Genomic DNA, 27,727 nt, shown 5'->3' on the forward strand with positions numbered 1-27,727 from the left:
CAAGGACTGATTTGTCCTTCTGTATCACGGTCGCTGGACTTAAAGCAATATTAAACCCCAAAACAAAAATGTAATATGTTGCAGCTTATTAATTCCAAAATGTGGTGGTTGCATTAGTTTTATTTTTCAGGCTTTTTTTCCCCCTTTTTTTCCCTTTGGTAATTCAATCAGTAATACAGTTGCTGACTTAGGGTGCTTCCAATTTGAATACAGGAGCAACAGAGGCACTCTTGAACAATCTAGGGATAGAGTAGCATTAAATACATTAGCAGATTTAGATGGACCTGGCTAACAAATTAAAGCCAAACTCCAGCTTACACTTTTTGCGCAATTACAGTAACAGTTTTTTGTTTATTTTTTGATAGAGCTTTTACATAAATGAATAAAAGCTGACCATTGTAAGCACCGTCATTGTAAAATGATTTGTCTCAATCTTCTAACTGCTACTTTTGCTGGACAACTTGGTCTATAAAAAGAAGTGGATAACAGATTTACTGGCCAGGTTTTGGTACAAACCAAAACGTCAGCTCACCACCAACATAAACCTGTCCCACTAGAGGGTTTAAAGTCCCTGTCTGCTCCAGGGGTCCAGAAACAGAGCAGCAAAACAACCCACAGTTCCTTCACCATTGTGTCCTGTCCCATACAACACCTCATGGACTCCTGCTCATTGTCCCCTGCCTTTTTCAGGCCTCTCCTGCAGGTGGGTTAATGTGGTTGTAAACCCTTACAATCCACTTTTTACTACAGATAATCCTATAATAAGGCTTACCTGTAGCTACCCCGGATATCTCCTAAACCTGCACGGTTTAGGAGATACCCCCAGTATCAGCATGTGCCGACGTCATCGGCAAATGCGCACTGAAGCATTGGCACGTTTGTACCGTTGCTTCAGCTAGTGTGCCGGGACCGACGGTTCCCGAACGAATGCGCAGGAGTGACATCATCACGGCTCCGGCCAATCACAGCGTCGGAGCCCGGGAAGTAACTCCGGGATCGATGTTGCCGGCCAGAGCTGTGTACTGGGACCACTGCGGGGGCTTCGATCTAAGGGAAGTATTTCATAATATAGCTCATTATGCCTTTGTCTTGTAGGTTTTTTTTTGTTGTTTTTTAGTGGGTTTACAACCACTTTAATCCTTTCAGGCCCGAGGTACCCATAGTCAGGGCTGGAGGCTCTTTCTCATACAAGATCTCTATGAACGTCTGGATTTTTTCCTGACACCAAGAGAAAATTACTGTCAGGAGAGGGACATCTAGCAGATTGACAGCCTCAGCTCTGTTCCTGTGAGCTGTGTGAAGGGTGGGGGTGTCTCTGCCCTCCAATCAGCTCTCAGGACTCTCCTCACTATGCTCTGCAGAGTATAACTTCAGCTTCCCCCCCCCCCCCTTTTTTTCTGAACTCTCTGACAAGCTTATAAATTCTACACTATAAACAGATGTAGAGAAGACTGCAGATAGGCAAATACAATTTATGTAGGAGAATTATTTTCATCTGTGTGCATCACATGAGGATAGTCCCTTCACTGGTATATGTAAGGGTTTACAACCCTTTAATACTCTTGGGAAAACTGTTAATCAATTTTCCCTCTTTAACGGCTAAGCCCAGAACCCTTTACCCTGGACAGGTGAGAACCCCTGAGTGTTTAAAAATGACTTTATTTTATCATCTCACTTGAAAGGACCATAACCCAAAAGGTGGCTGGTTTGGCAAAATGTTCATGTTTGTTATGGAATAAAATATAATATAATATTTAATTAAAAAAAATAAATAAATAAAAAAAAATAATCAAATAATAGAAAAAAGATCAGGAGAAAATATGATATACATTAGGTGATTTTTGTGCAATTATTCAATACAAACTCTTTAGCTGTGATATACACTGTACATATATATATATCTCAAGTGTAACCTATTATCCAAATTGGCAGTATAGTTTTAGGGTTTTCTTTTTTTTTCTTTCATCTTTGGTACGCCAAGACAGGTTATTGTGTGATCATGTGGATAACAGATGTCTAATGTGCACAAGATAGGAGTCTAGCACATATTTCATTGGTCCTGTTCTAAAGAAGTATACAAACATCAATGTATATATACCTATAAGTAGCGAGAACCATGCTAACAAACACTCAGTAAATGGCTCCCTACATATATCTCATGCCATTTCTTAAATTGGATCTATTTGTGATGTGTCGGGTGCCGTGTGAACCAGGAATGTATGGAAGAGAAAGAGCTGTATGAGCTAAACCGGGTTATGGATGGAAGCCAGACTATGGCCTGGGAATAACTCCGTCACTCCACAAATAGCTTCCCTTGGACATTATTTACTCCCATTGCAAGGAATTATGGGTAGGCACTCTGATGGTTTGGAAACAGTATAACTTCCCATTTCCCAGCTTCAATTTCTTAAAAAAGTAGTAACGTAAAGCAAAATCATCATTTACTATAGAACCTCAGTGTTCTTTTAAAGCTTATATAATATAGAGCGGAGAGGCAGCAGAATGCCCATATTTAAGTGGGTTATGCCAGACTGGTGAAGAATATTTAAGTGGACCTCAGAAACCTCACAGGTTTGTATTAAAGAGAATCTTCACCCTGTAAACAAAAAAGCAGCTACAAGTACTGTAGCTGGTGACTTTTAAAAAACGCACGCTTTGTCCTCACCTGGTTGGGCTCTTTGCCAGTGTTTGATTCCCCGGCGCCGGCGTCTCCCACCGCTCATGCACAAACCACGCTGCACCCCATGAATGGCTCCGCGGGAGGCTGCGGGGAGAGGTGGGGGGTGAACTTCTATACTCTGATCGCCTAGGTCAGTGATGGCCAACCTTGGCACTCCAAATGTTTTAGAACTACATTTCCCATGATGCTCATGCACTCTGCAGTGAAGTGGAGCATTATGGGAAATGTAGTTCCAAAATATCTGGGGTGCCAGGGTTCGCCATCACTGGCCTAGGTGGTCGGAGCAGAAGTGGGAGCAGGTACTTATCAAAATCAGGTAATCCCCCCCCCCCCAAAAAAAAAAAAAACATGAGAGAGGAGGGGGAGGGGTAGGAAAAGCAGAACTTCTCCTTTTGGGTGAAGTTTTGCTTTAATAAAAAAATTTTTAAGGGATTGTATGTGTAGTTTTGTAAGATAGGTGTAAAATGAACATGCAATTACAAAGGTTACAAAGCACAACAAATCAATTCTTGTATAACACTCAAACATCCTTCCCCTCTGCTCATCTCCAACTGACATGAAAAAACAACCTGTCAAGTTATTATTATATATTTAGCCAACTTGGGTTATTTATGGATGTTTCAAGCTATTGATGTCACATGTAACCTTAGCAGGGCACATTAGCTTAAACTATAACTAAAGGCAATTTAAAAAAAATTTTTTTTGGATAGAGTGGAGAGGGATTAGAGCACTTGTCAGTTTTAATTACTGTCTGTGTCCCCATTAGGGGGATTCACCCTCTCTATTTATCCTGATTACCATTATCATTGAAAGTGAAAGTAAAGAAAATCTAAAATTTTAGGTTGTCCCTAGAAAAGTGATAGAAGGGAAATCTTCCAAAAGAGACACTAGTTCTGGTGATCTGGGGGTCTTAATTTGCAGGGATTTCTTCTCACTTCCTGTTTGGCTATGGGACAGGAAGTGAAGGAAAATCTCCGAAATGGGACACAGATGGTGGAAAAAAATCTGACAGTGGTTATAACTCTTCCTTACTCTGTCCAATTTATGAAAAAAGTTTAGGTCTACTTTATATATGTTTACTTATATTAACCACTTAAGCCCCGGACCATTTGGCTGGCCAAAAACCAGAGCACTTTTTGCAATTCGGCACTGCGTCACTTTAACTGACAATTGCGCGGTCGTGCGACATTTCTCTCAAACAAGATCCACGTCCTTTTTTCCCCACAAATAGATAAAATTCATTTTTTTCCTCAGTTTAGACCGATACGTATTCTTCTACATATTTTTGGTAAAATAAAATCGCAAAAAGCGTATATTGATTGGTTTGCACAAAAGTTCTAGCGTCTAGAAAAATATGGGATAGTTTTATGGCATTTTTATTAATAATTTTTTTTTTACTAGTAAGGGCGGCGATCAGTGTGTCCTAGTTTGTGTTCTAACTGATGGGGGATGGGGACCACGCAGGGAAGATAACAGATCGTCTGTTCATACTCTGTATGAACAGACAATCTGTCTGTTCTGCCCTCAGAGAACCGGAAACTGTGTTTACACACACAGTTTCGGGTTCTCCGTGTGCCCTGAACGATCGAGCGGCGGTGATCGAGACCGCCGGGCACTCGCATCGGCTCGGGGGGGCGCCCCCTAGTGGCCACAGGGCGAAGTGACATTACATAACGTCGTTTCGCTCAGCCATGCCATTCTGCCGCAGTACAACTGTGGCGGCTGGTCGGCATGTGGTTAAGGTAGAACTTTATTAAAGTGATTGTAAAGTCTCGTTTTTTTCCTATAAAAATAACAAACATGTTAGACCCCTTTCACACCAAGGCGCTTCAAAAACGCCATAGCGTTATTACCGCGTCTTTACAGCGTTTTAGGGGCGTTAGCGGTAAAATTAACACAACGCTGCAGTCGTTTTAACAGCGTTTTTCAAGCGTTATTGAAGCATCGGCGTCAAAGAACAACTCCACCTCCCTACATCACTTCCTGCGTACTTCCTGGTATCTCGTTGAGGTGAAAGAGGGTAAATAAAGAAGATGGAGTTCATGGAGCTGTTTTTGTTATTTGTGCTACTCTATTGGGAGCATATCCACCAACAGAGGCAGCACCGTCGCTATTGGGTTCATCCCATCCTCCAAGCGCACACCTCAATTGGACAATTTGCATTGCTATATGAGGACTTGAGAGTGCACCCAGACAAGTTCAAAAATTATACTTGGATGAGCATTGCAACGTAAGTATCTATATCCTAATCCCACTCCCACATCCCTAACCCCACTCCCACTAGTCCCAAATCCCTAACCCTAATCCCAACCCTAATCCCACTCCCACTAGTCCCAAATCCCTAACTAATCCTGCTCCCAAATCCCTAACCCTAACCCTAATCCCACTTCCACTAGTCCCAAAACCAGAACCCTAACCCTAATCCCGCTCCCAAATCCCTAACCCTAATCCCGCTCCCACTAGTCCCAAATCCCTAACCCTAATCTTGCTCCCACTAGTCCCAAATCCCTAACCCTAATCCCACTTCCACTAGTCCCAAAACCAGAACCCTAACCCTAATCCCGCTCCCACTAGTCCCAAATCCCTTTGATGGTCTGTTTAATCATTCTGACCTTCCCACAATTTCAGTCCTGTTGTTGTAGATGCTCTCATTTCTGCTTGCATGTTTACCTTTTTGTGAGATCATGTGACTTTTCTACAGCTCAGGGCGGATTATAGGCGTTTTTCAGGCGTTTTTACAGCGTTTTCAATTCATTTCAATGGAGAGGGGTGTTTTTGAAGCGCTTTTTTTCAACGCCCAAAAGCTGCTCCAAAGATGCTGCTTGCAGGACTTTTCTCAACGCCCCGCCAGCGCAACGCCTCAGTGTGAAAGGGTCCATTGAGATGCATGGGAATCGTATTATAAGCGTTTTATGAGCGTTATTTTTAGCGCTAAATGATGACGTCACGGCTCGGCACCGGCCTGTGTCTGCTCTCCAAGCCTCGCTTCCATCTTACACACACGGCCGTGTCTCTCCCCTCACCACACAGGGACAGTGCGATCGCTGTGGAGATACAGCGCAGCCCTGCCATCCGGCCGGACGTCCTTCTCCCTCTCTTTACTGACATTTATGCCATCATTGGACTGATCCTTTCCTCTTCCACTGGACTACTGACACCATCTCCCAGGGACATTGTATTACACCGGTGTGTGTATGTGCTCAGCCATCTGCACCCCTGCCTGCCTGGACTTGATTGTGCTTCAGCCACATTGATACAGCTTCTGCCTACAGTCCTGCATTTTTCAGCTCTTCAGCCCTCATTATGCTCCTGTACATGACTTCTCCTACCTTCATGTGAGTGGATATTTTGTTTGAAATAAAGTATTTTATGATAACTTCTCAGAGGCGCCCCTATTCCTTGTTTTTTCCCTGTTCTGACAGAGGACAACATGGAGATCTGCTGTTCCTAGTGATCAGGAATAGCGATCTCCGTGTTGTGTCAGTAAGACCATCCCCCACACAGTTAGAACACACCCAGGGAATACAGTTAACCCCTTGATCACCCCTAGTGTTACCCCCTCCCTGCCAGTGTCATTTATACATTGATCAGTGCATTTTTTAATCACAAAACAATGAAATGATCACGCAAAACGATGTACCCGTACGTCAGTACTTTGACGCTAAATACTGGGGTTTTGGCAGCAGCTAGCTGCCATAACCCTTGTATTTTTGGGAACGCGGTGCGTTTCTCTTTAGGATAAAATTGGTCTCTGCAGTGGATTCGCCGCAAGATCACTTTTATCGGTGGCGGGAGAGGTGCTTACCCCCCTCCCGCCCTGCTCCAGTCGTCTCTGCCACTTACCGGACTCGCCTGTAGCGGCGGAGATGATCACAACCTCTCCCGTGGATGCCTGGCTGCCGACTGAGGGGAAGGTGGCAGATGCTTGGCTCTGTGGCATGGGAGGGCGGATGCGACGTCAAACGTTACTTCCACCCATAGCTCTTAAATGTTTTATGTATTTATTTTCAAGTAACTTTTTTTTATATTTATTGCATTTTGGTATAAATATGAGATCTGAGGTCTTTTTGAGGGATGTTTACATTCCTCGTAATAGGAATAAAAGTGAACCAAAATTTTTTTTTTTTTAAAAAACAGTGTCAAAATAAAAAAGATTAAAAGAAAAATAAATTAAAAAAAAAAAAATTAAAATGCCCCGTCCCAACGAGCTCGTGCGCAGAAGCAAACGCATACGTCAGTAGCGCCCACATATGAAAACGGTGTTCAAACCACACGTGAGGTATCGCCTCAAACCTGTAGAAATTTTTAAACATCGCCTATGGAGATTTTTAAGGGTAAAAGTTTGTCGCCATTCCACGAGCGGGCGCAATTTTGAAGTGTGACATGTTGGGCATCAATTTACTCAGCGTACCATTATCTTTCACAATATAAAAAAAAAGTGGGCTAACCTCACTGTTGCCTTATTTTTTAATTTAAAAAAGTGGATTTTTTTTTCCCAAAAAAATGCGCTTGTAAGACCACTGCGCAAATACGGTGTGACAGAAAGTATTGCAACGACCGCCATTTTATTCTCTAGGGTAGTCTAAGTAATTTTCTAGCAAAAAATGATTTTAACTTGTAAACAACAAGTGTAAAAAAGAGGCTCAGTCCTTAAAGCGGAGTTCCACCCTAAAGTGGAACTTCCGCTCATCGGATTCCCCCCCCCTCCTCCGGTGTCACAATTGGCACCTTTTAGGGGGGAGGGGTGCAGATACCTGTATAATACAGGTATCTGCACCCACTTCCGGGAATAGCTAGCTGCAGATGCCTGCCCACCCCCGTTGTATTGTTGGAAATACACAGTTCCCACAACACAACAGGGACCAGTGTAGACGCACAGCACGACTCGCGCATGTGCAGTAGGGAACCGGGCAGTGAAGCCGCAACGCTTCACTTCCTGATTCCCCCACCGAGAATGGCGGCGGCAGCACCCGAGGATCGAGGGGCGGTTCAGTCTTGGGTGCCGACATCGCAGGACCCCGGGACAGGTGAGTGTCCTTATTTTAAAAGTCAGCAGCTGCAGTATTTGCAGCTGCTGACATCTAAAAAAAAATTTTTCGCGAAACTCTGCTTTAAGTAGTTAAGTACTGATCACTGTAATAATGCCACTGGTCCCCAAAAAGTGTCACTTGGGGTCAGATTTGTCCGCTGCAATGACGCAGTCCCGCTAAAAATCAAAGATCGCCGCCATTACCAGTAAAAACAATAAAAAACAATAAAAGTCTATAAATCTATCTCTAAGTTTGTAGATGCTATAACTTTTGCGCAAACCAATCAATATACGTTTATTGCGATTTTTTTTACCAAAAAGAATACATATTGACCTAAATTGATGAATACTTTGTAAAAAATATTTTTCTTTTTTTGTCAGTCTTTTTTTGTTTATAGCGCAAAAAATAAAAACCGCAGAGATTGCCGTGTTTGGGGTGTGATTCACAATTAAACAAGCTTTATACAGTCGGAGATCTCACATAGACTTCAATGAGTGCCGCTTCAAGCACCAAATCAAATTATTTCACTGTTGAAAGGGTGCTAGCGTGAGTATGCTCATCCAGAAAGCTTTATAATCAAGTAATGAATGATCGCCACACACAGATCTGCTCCAGCTGTGTAGAGAGTAAGAAATGGCCTCAACCTCAGCTCCTAATAGCCATGCACTGACGCATTTCGCCCCAGTCACTGGGGCTAAATCGTAGATGCCTATGGGAGTGAATGTAGCCTGTACTCTGATAGCCTTCACTCAATATTAAGCATTGTAATTTCCCTCCTCTGGAATTATAGAGGATGGTGTTCTAAACCTGTGAACACTGACTTGCATTGTAAGGTGTGTTACTAAACCTAAAAAAGGTAAAAAACTTTTAAAATTTCCCTGTGCCCCCTTACCTGTGTGAAGGGGAAGGGAGGGGATAAGAGATCATGCGCTGAGCAAGGCTGCATCTTTTCTCCCCTTACTTCCTCTTCACTCAGCATTCGAGCAGCAGCAGTAGCCATTGGCTCTTGCTGCTATCAATCAAATGTAATGAAGAGGAAGTGTGGGGTGGGCCTAAGTCCCACTGCGTAAGTCTATGGAGCGCGGCTCCATAGACACACAGGTCGGGAGCACGCAGACTACAAAAGCAGCAGTGTTGCCAACTGTCAGTATTTTTACTGGCAGCCAGTAAAAAACAGGCACTTTTCTCCTGCCAGTAAATGGCATTGACAGGAAAAGTTTGCCAGTAAAAAATATGGCTGTGACGCTTGGTTCATAACTGTGCATGCGCAGTTCCAGTTCAGAGCCGGTTGAGACCATCCGAGTGCCTGCTACAGTGTGTTCGGGTGGTGCCAGCAGGGGGCGGGTCTGGCACAGGTTGTGCCTGAGTGTATCATGTGATGTCAAGGTGCAAAGGGAGCTGAGGGGATTGACCGGAGCCTCATGTGCAGGTCTGCAGGACATGAGCAAGCCAAGCTGGGAGTGGGACTGTCAGTGCTGTTTGGACTGGACTGAAGGGACCACCTGGTGTGGAGAGAGAATGTCACCATGACTCAGGAGGTGATGTGTTGTGTCAGTGATCTGTGATTCTACACATTGCTGTCAGTGTCACTGTGAGAGTCAACTCCATGTGTATGTGCCTGACCATTCTAATTTATAGTCCCCCTGAGTCCTGTCCCTGAGCTACTTACTTACCATATCGAAAATAAAATAAGAAATATGTTTTTTTTCCTTAATATCTACATTAAATCAAATTGCTAAGTGCATATTATACTTGTTTGTAGCCTAAATGCTGACATTTGCACTTAAAACTGTAATTTTGTAACTTTTGGAAATGTCAGTAAAAAATTGGCTGTGCCGGTATATTTTGGGTGTTGTGTCAGTAAATTTCAATCTGGAAGGTTGGCAACACTGGACAGCAGCTGGCTATGGAAGTCTGAAAAAGAGGAGGAGGAGCCAAGATTGCCGCCAGGGACCCCAGAAGAGGAGGATCAGGGCCACTCTGTACCACTGCACAGAGCAGGTAAGTAGAACATTTTTGCTATTTTAATTTTTAAAAAAAATAATTGACTTTAGTAACATTTTCAGCTCAGGACCACTTAGGGCACATTGACACTGCCGGCACCTGGGTGTCGGCGGTAAAGCGCCGCTATTTTTAGCGGCGCTTTACCGTCGTTTTTTCAACGCTTTTCAGCCGCTAGCGGGGCACTTTCAACCCCCGCTAGCAGCCGGAAAAGGGTTAAAACCGCCTGCAAAACGCCGCTGCAGTGGCACTTTACCGGCGGTTTGGCAGTGCTGTCCATTGATTTCAAAGGGCAGGGGCGCTTTAGGAGCGGTGTATTCACCGCTACAGCGCTGCAAAAGAAGCTGCTTGCAGGACTTTTTGTGACGCCCTGCCAGCACAGCGCCTCAGTGTAAAAGCACTCGGGCTTTCACACTGGGATTGCAGCTGAGGCTTTTTTCAGGTGCTTTACAGGCGCTATTTTTTAGCGCTAAAGCGCCTCCAGTGTGAAAGGGGTCTTAGTAAATAAGGATTCAGACAGCATATGGATTTGGTAAGCGATCAGACAGATGCACAAGATGAATGGAAGGATTAAAATGAAATCCCTTGAACAGGAAGGCTGTGTGCCTTGAATATTTGGAATAGCAAAGTGCTCGTGTTAAATCGGAATGTACGTTTAAATCAGTTTTCTCGATCTCGCTGTGAAAACAGGCAAGGTCCAACGGGATAAAACCAGATGCTTACCTTTAACCCTACAGACCCTGGTACAGCGATTGTCTCTGTGCTCTGCACTTTTCTGTATAATGGCTATAGTGTAAAGTGTGTATGAAAAACACACAGAACAATTTTTGGAGACCATGAGATTGCTCTAAGCAGCCCAATAGGATATTATCAAATCTCTGGGTGCCCAGATTCCCCATTTTTACCTTTATCTACAGAAGTGCCATTATTACTAATGAAAGAGCTTTTATGTTCTTTAATATGGGTCTTTATATACACATTCAGTGATAAAAGAGATTAGCCACATATTAAGGAAAAAACAGCGTGTGTGGCCATGGCATGGATTATTAATCTATATACAGTGTTCTACAGCCTGCGGCAGGCATGCCCCCTGGCCTATGTCAGTGTGATAGGTAGGAGCAGCTGGCTCTCTGGGAGCTCCTTCCCATAAATCTATCCTCACCCAACACTCCGGGGTTTCTATAGCAATACAATCTTTTGGATTGTACATAGTGGACATTAACAATATGCATAAGCTCAGATCTGCGGCTTAGCTTGGCGTCAGCTGCAGCACTATGTACAAATGGTTGCCACCTCTGTTAAATCAACCCTGTGACTTCTCTAATAGTGGAAGCTGAATGCCTACCTCTCTGGTGGGCAACAAGTGAAATATTCGCTCTCCTGCAAAGCTGGGAGCACTGCTGCCTTCCAAAATTTTTAGGTGTGCTGGATAGTCCGTCCTCCACTAAGCATCATGATTCCTTTTGCCAACAGTTATGTCAATACTGTGTTCTGTAGTAACATTGTAGTCAGCGGGGTAACCATGGAGCGCAACATGAAAGTGTCCGATAGCAGCTGTGCTCCTAGCTCTTCAAGAAAGCCACCCACCAGAGAGGTAAGTATTCAGCTTCTTACATTGCAGATGTGATGAGTCACTTTAACTGCTTGACATCCGCGCTATAGCCGAATGACGGGTACAGCGCGGACCTGAATTCCCGGGAGGCTGTCATATGATGGCCTCCCCTGTGCACGTGACCTGCGCGTGGAGCGCGCTGTGATCACCGAGTCACTGAGACTCGGGTGATCACCGATCCAAGTAAGGGGCCGGTCCCGGCCCCTTACCATGTGATCAGCTGTCAGCCAATGACAGCTGATCACATGATCAAAACAAAAGCTCTGTGATCGTTTTTTTTTTCTCCTCGCGCTGACAGTGCGAGGAGAAAAAAAAGCCGATCACCGGCTCAGCAGCAAGGGACATCGGTCCCGAAGAGGAGGAGGCAATAATGCCTCATACGTGCCTCAATCAGTGCCACCTAGCAGTGTACAAGATCAGTGCCCATTATTGCCACCAATCAGTGCCCATCACTGCCACCCATCAGTGCCCATCACTGCTACCTATCAGTGCCCATTGGTGCCGCCTCATCAGCGTACATCAATGAAGGAGAAAAATTACCCTTTTAAAAAATTTATAACAAAATATAAAAAAAAATATTTTTTTTTTTAAAAAATTCGCTCTTTTTAAATTTTTTTAACAAAAAATAAAAACCGCAGAGGTGATCAAATACCACCAAAAGAAAGCTCTATTTGTGGGGAAAGAATGATAAAAATTTCATTTGGGTACAGTGTTCCATGACCGCGCAATTCTCATTCAAAGTGCATCAGTGCTGAAAGCTGAAAATTGGTCTGGATAGGAGGGGGGTTTAAGTGCCCTGTAAGCAAGTGGTTAAAGCAGTGGTTCTCAACCTTTCTAGTGCCGTAACCCCTAAAAAAGTTGTGAGGACCCCTAACAGTATAATTATTTTCGTAGCGTGGATTGTCAGCACCTAAGGCAAGACAAGTAATTTGCGCTACTAACCCACAAACATTTAGCGCTCCCTGAGTCCCTTCCACTCGTACAGTATTGAAAACCTCTTCTGGTACATTTTAGGATGTACCACTCTTTCTCTTTGTTCTTCTTTCTTTCCCTTTTATCCCTCTCTATCCTAATTTCTTGTTTTTTCCCCCATTCTTCTCGCTCTATCTGTCTTTCTTGTTCTTTATCTAATTCTTTCTCACGCATTTTCATTGTTCCTTCCCCTCTTTTCCATTTTCTTTTATATATTCTCTCTTTTTTTTCCCTTCTCTTGCTCCTTGTTGGGGGGGGGGTGATGGGATGAGTGGCAATGCTGGTGGGGGGGAGGTCAGTGGCAATGCTGGGGGGGAGTTCTGATCAGCCAATTTAGGTGCTCTTGATCAAGGTCATCTGCTCATCTGAGAACTGTAGTGGCGAATATAATCACAGGCAGTGTTACTCACTGTGTCTCCAACTCCGTGGTGTGTCGCAGCAATGACACCTATGCCAAAATCTGGAGATAGTGTCTCTTCCATCCGCTCCCACTTCAAATTCCTCACCAGTCAACTGTCTGTAGTCTCCGCCCCCCAGCCATGCCGTGAACTGAATGGGCGGCCGCAGGCTCCAGGAACAGCCTAGCTGGGCAGCCATGAAAAGGCTGGGAGAGTGGCGTGGGCTCCAGGAACAGCCCGGAATTCGGCGACCCCTGGCAAATCGGCATTCGACCCCCGAAGGGGTCGCGACCCACAGGTTGAGAACCACTGCTTTAAAGTTAAACTAATATACAGGGGAAATAGCCCTGCCCTTGTCCTCCTTAACACCTACATTAAATAAAAATGCAGACCTGATGAATGAGTCCTTTTAGCTGCCCATCAATGACTATGTGAAACAAAACAAAATCCCCTGGTGGTGGACTTTTAAGGCACAATAATTATAAAGGAAAAATGATCTAATATGAAAAATGTTTATTTAATATGAAAAATACAAAACATGTATATAAAAAGCACATAAAAATGTGTTAGAACGAATTTTACAGTGTTGTCATCAAAACATAATGCACGTAATAAGTTAATGATTCTTGCATCCAACGCGTTTCAGAGTAAATATGTAGTTCTCCTTCAGGGGTGTAATTTGAGCAAGAATATTTAGTATTATATAGTGGGATGACAATTGTTGCAGGTTAAGAACATAAGAGTGCACAGAAAGTTGCTTCCGGTTTGCTTGAGCCAGAGAGTTCAACAAAAATGGCGTGCCTCAAAAAACAAGGAGGTGCCTGGCCCAAAGATGCTGACCCAGCTCCCCCACACAACACCAACCTGAGAGGGAAAGCCAGAGGACCCATTGAGGCCAAAAAAGGGAAGGACCCTGCAGAAGGTGCGTGAAAATCACTTGACTGCACGGGGGGGTTATTATTGTAGAAGGACCACAGTCACCACGACTGATATAACTTGTGACCACTCGCTCCAGCATCTAATACAGGACTGACCAATCCTGTGCTAGATGCTGGAGTGAGCGGTCACAAGTTATATCAGTCGCGGTGACTGTGGTCCTTCTACAATAATGAAAAAAAAACCCTGTGCAGTCAAGCTATTTTCACACACCTTCTGCAGGGTCCTTCCCTTTTTTGGCCTCAATGGGTCCTCTGGCTTTCCCTCTCAGGTTGGTGTTGTGTGGGGGAGCTGGGTCAGCATCTTTGGGCCAGGCACCTCCTTGTTTTTTGAGGCACGCCATTTTTGTTGAACTCTCTGGCTCAAGCAAACCGGAAGCAACTTTCTGTGCACTCTTATGTTCTTAACCTGCAACAATTGTCATCCCATTATATAATACTAAATATTCTTGCTCAAATTACACCCCTGAAAAAGGTGAACTACATATTTACTCCGAAACGCGTTGGGTGCAAGAATCATTAGCTTATTACGTCTATTATGTTTTGATGACAACACTGTAAAATTCGTTCTAACACATTTTTATGTGCTTTTTATATAGATGTTTTGTATTTCTCATATTAAATAAACATTTTTCATATTAGATCATTTTTCCTTTACAATCATTGTGCCTTAAAAGTCCACCACCAGGGGATTTTGTTTTAATTCCTATGACACTGGATGTGGCACAACCATATGCTCAAAAATAACCGACCTATCTGTTGTAACATCAATGACTATGTTTACATCTGCTCTCCCTTTATATTACTGTATAATGTTAAGTACATTTGTGTGTACTCAATGTTGGATATACTACATCTGGATGGCTGTTTGGGATACTAAAAATCATAGTTGCATTCATGCCAGATACTACTGTCAGCTTTACATAGTTAAAGCAGACCTTCAGTCATTTGTTGTTTTAACTTTGGATAGTAAAACATTTTTTTTTCTTCCAGTAAATACCTTATACAGCCCGCTTCCTGTTTCTATTCTGGTAAAAAGTCTAGGCTAATGACATCTTGCACAGCTCTCTCTCTTTCTCACTCTTGTGAGAGTTTGCCAGGAAGGGAGGGGGGATAGTCATAAGAGGGCCAATGAGAGCTGCAGAGCTGGAGGTGTGTGTCTGTGTAAATCCAGAAAGTGAACAGGCAGCAGCTTCAGCTGCCCACAGTTAAAATGGATGCAGCCAGACTCAGTGGAGGGAGATTTCTACAGCATATTTGGCAAGTACAGAATCACAGTATATATAAAATAATATACAAAGTGGTTGGAAGGACAATGTTTTTATTACAAATTATGTGAGCAGACTGCAGTTCCTCTTTAAATACTTGTAGGTACCTAGTTAGTCCGGTTAAAAAAAAGACACAAATCCATCTTGTTCAACCAATAGAAAAAAATAAATAAATAGAAAATCTCCACATACATAACTTTATACCCACACTTCAGCGGAAAAAAAATCCTTTTTGATCCCCAGGAGCTTAATTTTCCAGCTCTGCTGCTCTAAGTTCTGGTGCTTCTATAATAAAGAATAGTGTTGTTTACTCTTCCCTTCCTCCTCCCTAATCCATTCTCAAAACACCTTGTAATCTATTCATAGGTAAAAGGCATCCTGTGATTGGACAATGGGAGTGGATGAAGGACAGGACCTTCCCTTGTCCAACCTCAACACAAGAGTTCATGTGGCTTGGTTGTCTTCTACAACTGTATCACATTTGCATGTAGAATATTTCTTTAGCATTTGTGATTGGTTCTTGGAGTCTTGGCCTATCATTTTTATACATAATCTAATGTCTTTTAGTAGTTTGTATGACATCTACAAGCTGCTGTGTACTAATAGAATTTCAAACTTTCTGGGTGTACAGACAGTGTCAAAAAGGACCCCAGCAGTAAAAGTTACATGTGTTGACTATATAAAAAGAACCACTGCCGGGCACTTCATGATCATTCGTCAAGGTTGAGACATCTTCGAGTTCATGCAGGCAGGCTGAGGCTGTTACAGTTTAGGAAAACAGAAGTGCTTTGTAGAACCATGTGGTCTTTAAGGTCAATGAAAAGATAGTTGCACTTCATATTGTATACACTTATCCCCACGGTAAAGAAGAATAAACTGTTTTTACAAAGGCACAATAAATAAGGACACATTCATCTGGTTCAGCTGGCTCATCTTTTCAGTGCTGGTCCTTACAGGCTTTAATGTTTCTGAGAAAGATATCCAAGATCATCTAAAAGAAAGATAAGTTAGCCCAATATGCCTGTTGTAATGGCGAAAACTTAACTGTATGACTTCTTTATTTGTATTATTTATTATAAATAAAACCTGCACAATCCAGTGTGCTGTCAGCCAAGCCTGATCCACAAGCTCTCACATGAAGCCCATGTTTTGCAGTAATTCACAGTATAATTATTTTAATTATAAAATGCCCATCAAACTTTTTTTTCTGTTTGTAGGCCATCATGTGACCACTTCTCTCCTCCTGTGCAGCCTTGATGGGTCAGTAGACAGGAAAGCAGCTGTGCCGTAATGTTACAGAGCATGACAAGTCCTGCACTATATTTCCCATAGAGCCTGTGCTGAGAGGAGACAAAGCAGCCTTGTGGTGCAATGGTAGCTGTGCAGACTAAAGGGTGACAACTCAATGGAGAATTAAAATAGCTGCATACAACGTTGTCACCCTTATATTAGATACTCTAGTGCTATCATTTTACTGGCAAGAGTTTCACATTTGGAAAATACATCGGATGCACATGCATGGGTGCATCCAATGTATTCAAATCGACGATTCAAAGAAGCATCTGCATTTACAAGAGCCCGACCGTGTACAGCTATTCACTTATATGGCAGGCACATGCAGCTCTCCAGACACAGGAAAGCATCGTGAATCGACGATCTAGACCTCCTCCAACCTCTTGATCCCCAAAGGACAGTGTATATACTAGAAGTGGTGAAGTCATTAGCACCTCTAGGCAATCCAGTGATTGCCTATACAAATAAAACTGCATCCTATGTTAGGAGCTTCTTTCCTGGGCCTTCAGTAGGCCATCGTCCTCATAAGTCATAATCTACCCCAGTGGCAGCTGGTGGTAATTTATTCTGGGGGGGGCAAACAGTGCACCCGCCACCCCCCTACCCCCCTAGGTCTGTGCACTTACCTCAACCACGGGCGGCTTCCCCCAGCTCTTCTTCACGGGCATCACGAGCAGGCATCTCCTTCCCCTGCTCAGCAGCTTCCATCTCCTCCCTCCTCTTCGGCGGCCAATCAGATCGCTTCTCCTTTCTGACAATCTGGAAGCGCGTCTCACACCTGCGCTTCCTGATTGGCGGAGAGTGTTGGAATAGCGAATATTCATTTACTATTCTAACACACCTGGGTGGGCTCTGAGCGCAATGCTCTGTGTCCGGAGCTCACCCTGTTTTGAAGCCTATTAGAGCCTCTGGCTCTAATCAGGTGCTTTAAAAAAAAAAAACCGCCGTTGTAATTCATGCGCCTGGCATCCTGAAAGGGGCCAGACGCATGAATATGGGGGTGGCAGCAGCGATGAAAAGGGGAGGCGACACCCTACCTATTGATGGTCTAGGCGGCCTCCCCAATTTCCTGAGTGCCTCTGCATCCACCTTTACTTGTTGGCAGGATTTTTGACTGTGCCTGTGTTGTTGGGCCTGCTGGATAGTAAGCCAAAATATACATTCATATGTTATGTGACATTACCCACAATGACAGTCCTGATGAAGCAGCTCTATACTGACTGTGACTGACAGTGATACATGTTTATGGCTTCATAAATATACTGTACAGTATAAGTGGATATAAGATGATAGCTGGGCAGTAATAATTGGGGAGGCATTGAATGTGGGGATTTCATGCATGAAATGTCCAGCACACGTACAAAGATATCACATGCTTTAATACTGGGATTTATTTTTATTATTGTAAACTAGTTGTTTTACCAGAAGTGCAAATAGAATGTTTTTTTTTTTTTATGATTTAAATTGATGTCTGTGTGGTGCCTTTAAACGTCTGTCTTTTCCTTGCTCAATGACTTCCAATGTTTTTGGGATGTGGTGTCTTCCACCACCCTATACATTTATATACAGATATCTATCTAGGCATATAAAAGGCCTGTTAAAACCATATGTGCATGAAACCTTAAAGACAGGTACCAAAACAAAGCATCCTTACACAAATCAGAGACATCAGATAATCATTGGAAACACAAGTGCAATCCAACCATCTTTACAGTGTATGCTCTGCTAGATTCAGTGCTAAACAGGAACGCTGGGTCACATGAGCCTTCATTTACAGACTATGGAGTAGGGAGGGGAGGCAGGAGCCTTTGTGGGCAGATGATTCATTCCTATGCTTCCAAAATATTACATATTACAGCATGATAGAAGCAGAATGAGCTTTCATTCTCCATTGTCTGTAGCGTTGAGGTACCGATGAATTATATTTTCCATAAAGGATCATTAGTCAGATCACACTAACACACAAGCTTGTCAGGCTTAACTACTGCATCACTGATTCATTTCACTGACCCTCCAGGGCTTTGTCCAGCGGCAAAACACAGAACATTCTCATTATTTAGATCACTGCTGAGTCAGTCCAATTATGTTTACCAAACTCCAAAAAACAGCATCATGATTGCTAAAATAAACTATTAATTTGGCTTGTGCTCCATTGGTTCCCAGTGTCAAATCATTTATGAGATGAACTCATTTAGTCAGTTTGCATGTGATCTAGATCCAAATATCTTTGCATTCTATAGATACATGTCCAGAATAGTATTCTGTAGAAGTGATGGGGAGGAAAATTGGAGATGTTGCTTATACATCAGTAGGAAAATAATACATATGCAATTTACAGTACTTGGGTGGTAAATACAGTCCATAATGCACACAAAACTCTGTTCAGTGTAGGAACACATTCCCATGTCTACAGTCTACATAGGCCTGTGATACTTTGCCTGCTTTAATGCTCTTTAATGTTAATGTGCGCTTAGAGTGATTTACAACATGCATTGGCTAATAATGCAGATGTGTATCTGTTCATCAGATTTCAGAAAACACTCCACAGTGTGCACTTGTGCAAAGCACTACAGCCATATGACAAGAGAAAAAAAAAGGATATGTGTAGCTCAAATTCTAAACATGAAAAATACATATTGCAAAACATGTCCTGAAAAGATCTATGGTAAGTACCCTGGCAGATGCCGAGGATTATATTTACTCCTAATTTTCTTGCACAATATATACTATATACCGTATTTATCACGCACAGGCCTATAACACGCACATTCATTTTAAGAAGGAAGTTTCAGGAAAAAAACTTTAATTTTAAATAAGGAACTTTGGGTCAGTGCCCATCTGCAGCCTCACCATTGCCATCAATGCAGCCTGATCAATGCCTATCTGCAGCCTCACAAGTGCCATCAATGCAGCAGCCTCACCATTGCCATCAATGCAGCAGCCTCACCATTGCCATCAATGCAGCAACCTCACCATTGCCATCAATGCAGCAGCCTCACCATTGCCATCAATGCAGCAGCCTCACCATTGCTTTCAGTGCAGCAGCATCACCATGGCCATCACTGCAGCCTGATCGATGCCCATCTGCAGCCTAGAGGGGATAGGGAGGGGGGGCCGAACGAGCGCCGGCAGATTACATACAGTGAGAATCTCCTATGATAGACAGAACAGTGGTCCAATGGTGGCCCAGGAGACGGGACTTCCTATTACAGAGGCCGCCAAGTAAACAGGAGATTCTCACTGTATGTAATCTGACAGCGCTCGTCCCACCCCCCACCCCCCCACCCCCCCTCCCTGTCCCCTCCGAGGCAGCTAAAATTGAAGTATTGGCGTATAACACGCACACGATATTTGCACCCGATTTTCATGGTGAAAAAGTGAGTGTTATACGCCAATAAATACAGTATTTATATATAAATATATACTTGGTCCAGGACTCAGAAGCTAGAGGTAATCACTACAGTAACAGTGCATACTACAGTCATTTCCAATGTCCAGGGGGAATCCCACAGGTATGGCACATACTGTACATATTCTCGTTGGTCCATGCTGAACCAATTATTATTATTATAATACAGGATTTATATAGCGCCAACAGTTTGCGCAGCATTTTACAACATGGGGGCAGACAGTACAGTTACAATACAATTCAATACAGGAGGAATCAGAGGGCCTGCTCGTTAGAGCTTTTAATCTAGAAGGAAGGGTCAAGTGAAACCAAAGGTAATAACTGTAGGGGATGAACTGATGGAGAAAATGAAAACACAGTTGTTATGTTATGTTGTTGTTGAATTATAAGTTCGGTTTTGGATAGATTGAGTTTGAGGAAGTTGTGTGACATCCAGACTGATATATCTGTTAGTAAATTAGTGATTAGTGAGGAGTAAGCTGAGGGGTAGAGAAATAGATTTGGGTGTTGTCAGCGTAGAGATGGTATTGGAAGCCATGGGAAGCTATCAGCTGACCCAGGGAGGAGGTGTAGATTGAAAATAGGAGGGGACTAAGAATAGAACCTTGGAGGACCCCAACAGAGAAAGGATGCAACTATGTAAAAATTGCCATACCTTGAATTCAGCTTTAAGGACACAATCATTTGCCAAACTTTTCAAGGCATCCTTGCCTGCATTTATTCAAAGGAAAGTTCAGTTTTAATATAAAACAGGGTTTCAGCATTCCCCTTCCAATGCTGCAGAATAACTCAAAATGTGCCATTAAGCATCCTAATAGCACTACTCATTCCCTCAGGATTAGGGCTTCTGTCTTCTGCAAAGACTTTTCAAGCACTGGGAACACATGCACAGCTCTGGCTGCTCCCTTGCAGCCACATGGATTCTTGGGGAGCGTGGAGTCTTGAATATTAGTCAGCACACTATTCATAAGGGCTACACACAGCTGCACAATCAGCAGGTGCTGGTCACCACCAAAACATGGACCCAGGATTGGGTCCATACTCCCCCACTACTCTGCAAAGCTTCTAAGCTCAAAGACCTTTATCAGTCCAAGACCTTTTCTTCATTGCTAACCAAACTGGAATATATGATATCAGTTGAGCACTGATTTGATTCGCTCTCCCTGTAACACCTGCACAAAATGAGCAATCCTCATGGTAACCTGGATTACAGTATTGCAGATTGGGTGTAAATAATCTTATGTGAGATATACACAATTCTCCTGATGACCGGAAGTTAGAGTGGTCATTACCTATAAAGGAACATGTTTACTTTCTACCACCTATAGCCAAAGGCTTATTTCTCTATGTTACTACAAAACATCCAGTTGTTTTTTTTAGAAGATCCTATTGTCTGGAAAGATCATGAATGGTAAAAATGGCTGCGTGACCTTATCCTTCGGGAATCTGAAAATCAGCACTGTATTGGCAAATTGGGGCACAGCTAGGGCTTATTAGGCTTTGTAACCAATGGTAACCAGTACTTCCATCCGTTTTAAAGTAGTCAAGGCAATCAAATATATATTTAGCGTTATCAAATATGCGTTGGTATCCAATTCAAATCAAGTTTCAACTGTTATAGATTATTAAAAACAGCCTTATACTTTTTCCTAACTTTGTGTGAGACCGAGCTAAGTCTTGTATGTTTATTGAGAGTTTTGGCACAGAGCTGGGGATGGAAAATAATATGCACATGGAAAAAAATAAAATGATTCCATTGGCAGCCGGCGGTGGACTGCAGAAAATTGTGTAAATCCGGCTGAAGTTAAAAGTAATGAACAAACAGAATGTGTGTCACATACCACAGCCTGCATGAGGTGGGGCTTTCATTTAACACATTAAATTCTGTATTACTAGGATGTTTTTGGAAAGCGGTGTCTTCCACGATCCTATAAATTCTATACAAATATCTAGGCATATAAAATGCCTGTTAAAACCATATGTGCATGAACAATTAAATATTAAATATGTGCATGAACAATTAAAATGTTCCCCAAACAAGTTTAGTTTCCAAGTGCAACCTACAGGAACCACTTAAAATGCAACAAAAATGCAGTATGTTGCTGTAATAAAAATGTATGATCTATAAAATGCCTTTGCTAAGCTTTATACAAATCAGGCCCAGTTGGCTTGTCATGTAATGTAAGTAAAGCTAGAGCGCTGACAACTGCTGGAATCAATAGTGAGATCTGAGATCTTTAAGAATGTTAATTATGTTGGGGGGGACTTTGAAAAAAATGTTAATACAAATTATCTCCCTGGAGTACCGATCAACCTTTACTATTTTGGAGAAATGTTGCTCATAATTGCAATTTGTGGTCCATACTGTGTTGCTATATAATCTACCTGTTCTACTTTCACGCAGAGTTGACTAATTTAACATTTTACATTTATGTTAAATATTCAAAGCATGGAATAAGAATTCTGGGAATTTCTTCGCTATTTAAAATGTGCTGGCTGTGTGTATGCCACCTCGTGGACTTATCGTTTACTTTTAAAATTGACAGTTTTACTGAGCACCAGGAGTACAGCTATCGCTACACTTCCTCTGCTCTAGCAGGTGAGATGCAGTTGCTGTGTGACTGCCCACCCGTCCCTGTACTGTCAATTCACAAAAGTCTTTGTGTTTTGTGTGTAGTTTCAGATGCTGCAAAATATTCCGTGAATGGGTAAGAGGAGAGGAGGGGCAGGCAGAGCAGCTGCACATGACTCTGCAGCTTCTGTATCTGATACCCTAAGGTCCAGCACCAGAGCGCTGCAAGTATAGCCATAGCTGTACTCTTGGTGATCCATAAAAACTGTCAATAGTAAATAAAATAAATCCAATAAATCGCATAAACCTCATTGGACTTACACCATTGTAAGCCAGTACATTTTAAATAGTCTATGGTCTTCAAGTACATCCAGATCCTGGATCTACCCAACAGTTTCCTATCAATATAATATAAAAATTGGTAGTTCCCGCCCAATATTTCTATTTTTACTCTATTTCATTTGTTGTCTTACCTTTTTTTTTGTATTTACTTTATTCAGGATGAAGTGAAGCTGCCTGCCAAGCTTAGCATCAGCAAGTCTTTGAAAGACACAGAGAAGCATGAAATAGAAGGTGAAGTTCAAGAGAATGAGAATAAGGAAGAAGAGGAAGATCATATCCAGCTGTCATCTGATGAAGAGGTAGAGGTGGAAGAAATAATTGAAGTGTCTAGAGCTGAACGAATCAAGAAAAGTGGAATGAGGAGAGTTGATGACATAAAGAAAGCTTTCTCAAAGGAAAAAATGGAAAAAACCAAGGTTAAAACCAAAGAGAATTTGGAAAAGACCAAGCAGAACTTGGAGAAGACCAGGCACAACATTGAGAAGAAGATGACCAAGCTGGGAACCAAGATTGTGACAAACGAGAGACGAGAAAAGATGAAGACCTCCAAGGACAAGTTTAAGAAGTCCTTCACACCCGACCATCCTGTCTATGCCCGTTCCAAAACCGCTGTCTACAAGGTGCCTCCCTTTACTTTTTACGTGAAGAAAATCAGGGAGGGTGAAGTAGAGGTTCAGGCCACAGAAATGATGGAAGTTGGAGGAGATGAAGTGGAAGAAGAGGGAACCGAGCTGTTGAGAGGAGAAAGCCCTGATCCTCATTCCCTTCTGCAAATCACAGAGGACACTGATGCCGTACTGGCTGAGAGAAGCGACAGTGACTAGGAAGGATACAAGAGTCACAATCCTTCTATGTGGACAGCTATATTTTATAACCTTCTTCACATTGCAGATTCAATTCATTTATTTTTTTCATAATCACGCATATCTTTTTGCAGCTCTTAACACAAATAAAGAATATATATTAATCATCTTTCTACTAAGCAGGCCACACATTCAGCAAAAAGGGGTAAATTAAACTGAACCCGTGAATGTTATTATATTTGTATAAGCACAGTATCACTGCCTCTCCTAATAATCTGCTGTATACTGTTACTAGTAGTACTCTGGTCTAGAATGCTTAAAGAAAACAGATACTGGGTCCATTTACTTGCTATTGATACATTCAAAAAATTGTCATAACTAAAGCACATTGCAAGAATGTTCATAGCAAGGCTGATCTGCAAAAGTCAGGATAAAGAAAACCAGTACAAATGTTGAACAATTTTCCATAATTGCCAATACATTTTATTCTTTCAAATGGTTTACAGAATCTAATTGGTTGTGCTAATCAACTAAACAGGTTTTAACTCAACATTTATGCTCCAGTTTGTGTAAATAACCCCTAGTGTCTACTACTAAGCATCACTTTCTGTCCTAAAAGAGCAAATATAGTAGCAGTGGAGGACTAGCTGCCCAGAAGACACCATTGAGCAGCCAACAAAATAGGAGCACCATCACTATGACCCAGAAATGGGGATTCTGGGAAAAAAATACAGAGGTGGCAGCCAGGACAGTTCCGTTTTATCTCCTCATATGATAGTCATGTGACTAAGAAGCATCTGCTCCATGCCTCCAGTAACAAGAGGTTCTGGTAAAGAATGCACAGTTGGGGTTCAGGTAGATTTGGGAGTTTTTTTTCTCCTGTAGGATAGTCATGTGACTACAATGCACAAGTTTCACACTTTTAGGAGCAAGGGATTGCAAGAAGGAATGCAGGGGTTGCTAGGAGTTCATCAGTTTTATCCTGCTGAATAGCTTTTTCCTTCTACAAAACTGCAGTGGAACAACTGATTATATGGAAGGGTGACATCAGTGAAACCACAATAACGGTACATACAAGCAACCTGGAATTGTGCAGCATAATGTGGCTCTGTCATTTCCCATGTGTGTTGCAATGGACCATTTGCATTATTTCCTTCCCTGATAGCCCTCCCCTGCAGAGTACGCTTTGAGGGATTGCTCCCGCTGTAAGATAAAATGACTTAAACTAAAGGGCCTTTTTATAAAAAGTGTAACGTAGACAGTAGAATCTAAGTTAATATGCCTAAAGTTGTCTAATTCTAAGTCTTTAGCTGCTGACAGGCCGGGATTGGCCAACCAGAAATTCTGGCGTTTGTCAGTCTTCTTTGTGCAGATGAAAATCAAATTTCATCTTGCAGACATCTGCAAGCAGTGATACCAGCATGTGAACATTTATGGTCCACTAGATTCAAAAATATGTGTTCATAAACATATGTGTTCTGCTAGGGCTAGTTCGTTCTTTTGTCTTAGTCCAGCACTACATTTACAGCTGTTCTTATAGACTCATATTTAGGCAGTTTAAGACAATTTCAATTGTTCAGCAGGTCTGATGGAGACTGGAAAGGATTTTTAGCAGGATAAGTATGTTGTTCTATGTGATAAAAGGTATGTCATTCGGTCTTATTGTGGTATAGTCGATTCTTCAGTGCAAAAATTAGGTAGGAAAAGAATCTTTTATAGCGTAAGGTACAGGCACATGGGAATAAGTGGTAACGGCAGAAGATACTAGGATTAGGAAATTGGCAGGAAGTGCTACAATACCTAGTTTGGTTTTGCAAGTTTTTGTGCCCCTAATCTAATTGGTAGTAATAGCAACAATATCCAGCAGATGTGGTCACATGGGAGATGTAAATCTAAAATGTGATCAGAGAAATCATAATGTACATCAGCAACCAATCAGAAGTGAAGTTGCCATTAGCACAAGGTGGAAATATGTTGGGGATTTTGATTGTCTGTATATAGATAAGCACATGCACTACACTAGTCAATTAAGCTCTGAAGATTTTGTCACTACTTCCCATGAAACAGAATTTACAAGCTGCTGAGTTATCTGTGTTCACCTCTGTTGTGTCAGCAGAAATTAATAGAATATCCAACGAAAATCCAGCCTGCCCAGTTCTATACATGATAAGATTATTCCATGCTAGCACAGAAAATGACTGGTAATCCTGGGAATAACACACTTTCTGTCTCTTTATGGATACTCTTATTTCTCCACTGTATCTATGGTAGGAGTCATGGTTGTCACACAGACAGGACTTCAAAACATGTCTTCCTTTGTTAATCTATTACAAGACTGGATTTATAGGAGTAGTAAGGATTAGGACAAGAAAGATAAGTATGTTTGTAGTTTTTCCTAAGCTCTCAGGCAGTGACAAAGACAATGCATTTCTGCCAAGATTCGCAGGTATTTTCTGTACTTGCTGAAAATGTTCTTTGCCTAAAAAATAGAGATAATGCAGCCACCACATCTAACAACTGGTAAGCTGCAATATATTACAAGTTTGGAGGTTTAGATTTGTTTTAAAGGAGAAGTGTGGCCAAAGCTCATTTGGCCATACTTCTGTTGGTCGCAGGAGTGCACTTAGTTCTGCACCCCTGTAATCCAGCTTTAGCCCACTGATGTCACAGAGCTGATCTAGGCTCTGCAGGGATACCGACAATAATGTTGGGATCTGCCCAGTTGCCTGACCAGCAGCTAGCTCAGCCTCTCAGTGTGCCACTGGGAGAATGAAGCCATCTGCTCCCACCCCCTCCACATCCTGGCGTTTCAGTGAGTGCTGGAGGGGCAGAGCACAGAGTGGTGACTGACAGTGGCCTTTGATTACTCAGTTCTCAGTGTAGAGCCGGCAGGAGACAGCTGCAGCTCAGATCGATGCTGCAACCATATAGTCAAATATGTGTATTTGATTCCTGCTCTTCTCTTTTAAGAGGAGCTTTTAGATGTGGTGTCTGCATTTATTTCCTTTTTTCAGGCTAAGAACATGTTCATTAAGTACAAAACATACCCGTTGATCCTGCCAGTGTAAATGCAGTGTTTTGTCACTTCCTGTGAGGTGGAATGAAAACACAATCAATCTTATTTCCTTAATTCTTATATCTTCTGTGAAATAACAATTCTCTTCCCCCACTGTAATTGAATTAAATAGAGGAAGATCTCTTCATACCCAAATAGGGAGAACAGCCTGGGTGGCAGGCATGATTCCCCCAATAGTTACAGAGGAGGAGTGAGTGTAGCCACCTTAAGACAGGAAGTGTGCTTTTCAAAGGATTACCAGGTGAAAATAAAGGGGAAAATGCATTAAAAAAGGAAATTAATGCAGGCAAGTTATCTATGGTAAGCTGCAATATAAGTTTTATTTTGGTTTTAGATATGCCTTATATTCTGTTTGCCATTTGTTATAACTGCACTGTTAAACAAGAACTGATTTTGCTGATGGATGTGTATTGATGTCCCTTCAGTGCAGGCACAACAAACAACATAGATCACATCTCCTACAAGCAGAATATTTTTGCAGATCTGAAAAAAAAATACCATCACTGTTTTTAAAACATATCATAACATGTTGTGTGCTTGATTTGGACCAATAGGAAGATATGTGTGTTACTTGAAGGTGGCGATACTGACAAGCTGGGTACAGTAACATCACAAGGATTACCATGACATATTCCTTTAGAGGAAACTCCAGTGCAGGAATACTCATGTACAGTCAAGCAGTGAGCTTATGCTTTCAATCTATATTACTATTTAGATTATCTATAGTATATTGCACATGTAACTGATATTGCGCTGTTCACTGCCTTTGGGATATATTTGTCCTGATGAACACTGCAATTGTACAAAATAGATTTCCTTGGTGCTTTCAAAAGAAAATGTATGTAAAGGAAAATATTGCAATAAGGGAAATAAATTCTACCTGTTAAGATTAAATGTTGAAGCACATAATGCTATTGATATATGATATGTATGGATGTGCAAAATATGTTTATTTCCCCATTTATTACAAGATTACATTTCAATTCGTCCAATAAAACCAAGTTAAGAGAAAAATGGTGTGGCTCTATCTTGGCTTACCAATGAGGACAGTCTGTGTTAGTACCTTACTCTATACCCTATGTGTCAAACACAAAGCCTGCAGGCCGAATCTGGCCCTACAGGCCATTTCATGTGACCCTTGCACCCAGGGCTTTTTTTCAGTCACCTGTTTCAGTTCTGTCACCTTCGGTTCTCGCCCTCTACTCATTGCTCACCACTGTCACTTGCCTTCTGTGTTTACAAGGACAGCTTTCCTCTCAGAGGCTCTCACAGATCCCTGCCTGTTCTGCATTCACAGCGGGGACAAGGGAAATGCAGATGCAGTGTGGAACTGACA

The 27,727-nt window shown here is 42.2% G+C and overlaps 1 protein-coding gene across 1 annotated transcript in view; it reads left to right on the forward strand.

Annotated features, from left to right (window-relative positions):
- Positions 1-27,405, forward strand: part of CAVIN1 (caveolae associated protein 1) — a 104,577-nt gene extending 77,172 nt beyond the window's left edge. The window contains exon 2 of the mRNA XM_073608395.1: positions 22,671-27,405. Within this exon, the coding sequence (XP_073464496.1) occupies positions 22,671-23,336 (666 nt within the window). The 3' untranslated portion in view covers positions 23,337-27,405. The remainder of the gene's footprint in view (positions 1-22,670) is intronic.
- The last annotated feature ends 322 nt before the right edge of the window (positions 27,406-27,727 follow it).

Source organism: Aquarana catesbeiana, linkage group LG12 (genome assembly GCF_042186555.1).
Source record: "Aquarana catesbeiana isolate 2022-GZ linkage group LG12, ASM4218655v1, whole genome shotgun sequence".
In the NCBI taxonomy this organism is placed as follows: domain Eukaryota; kingdom Metazoa; phylum Chordata; class Amphibia; order Anura; family Ranidae; genus Aquarana; species Aquarana catesbeiana.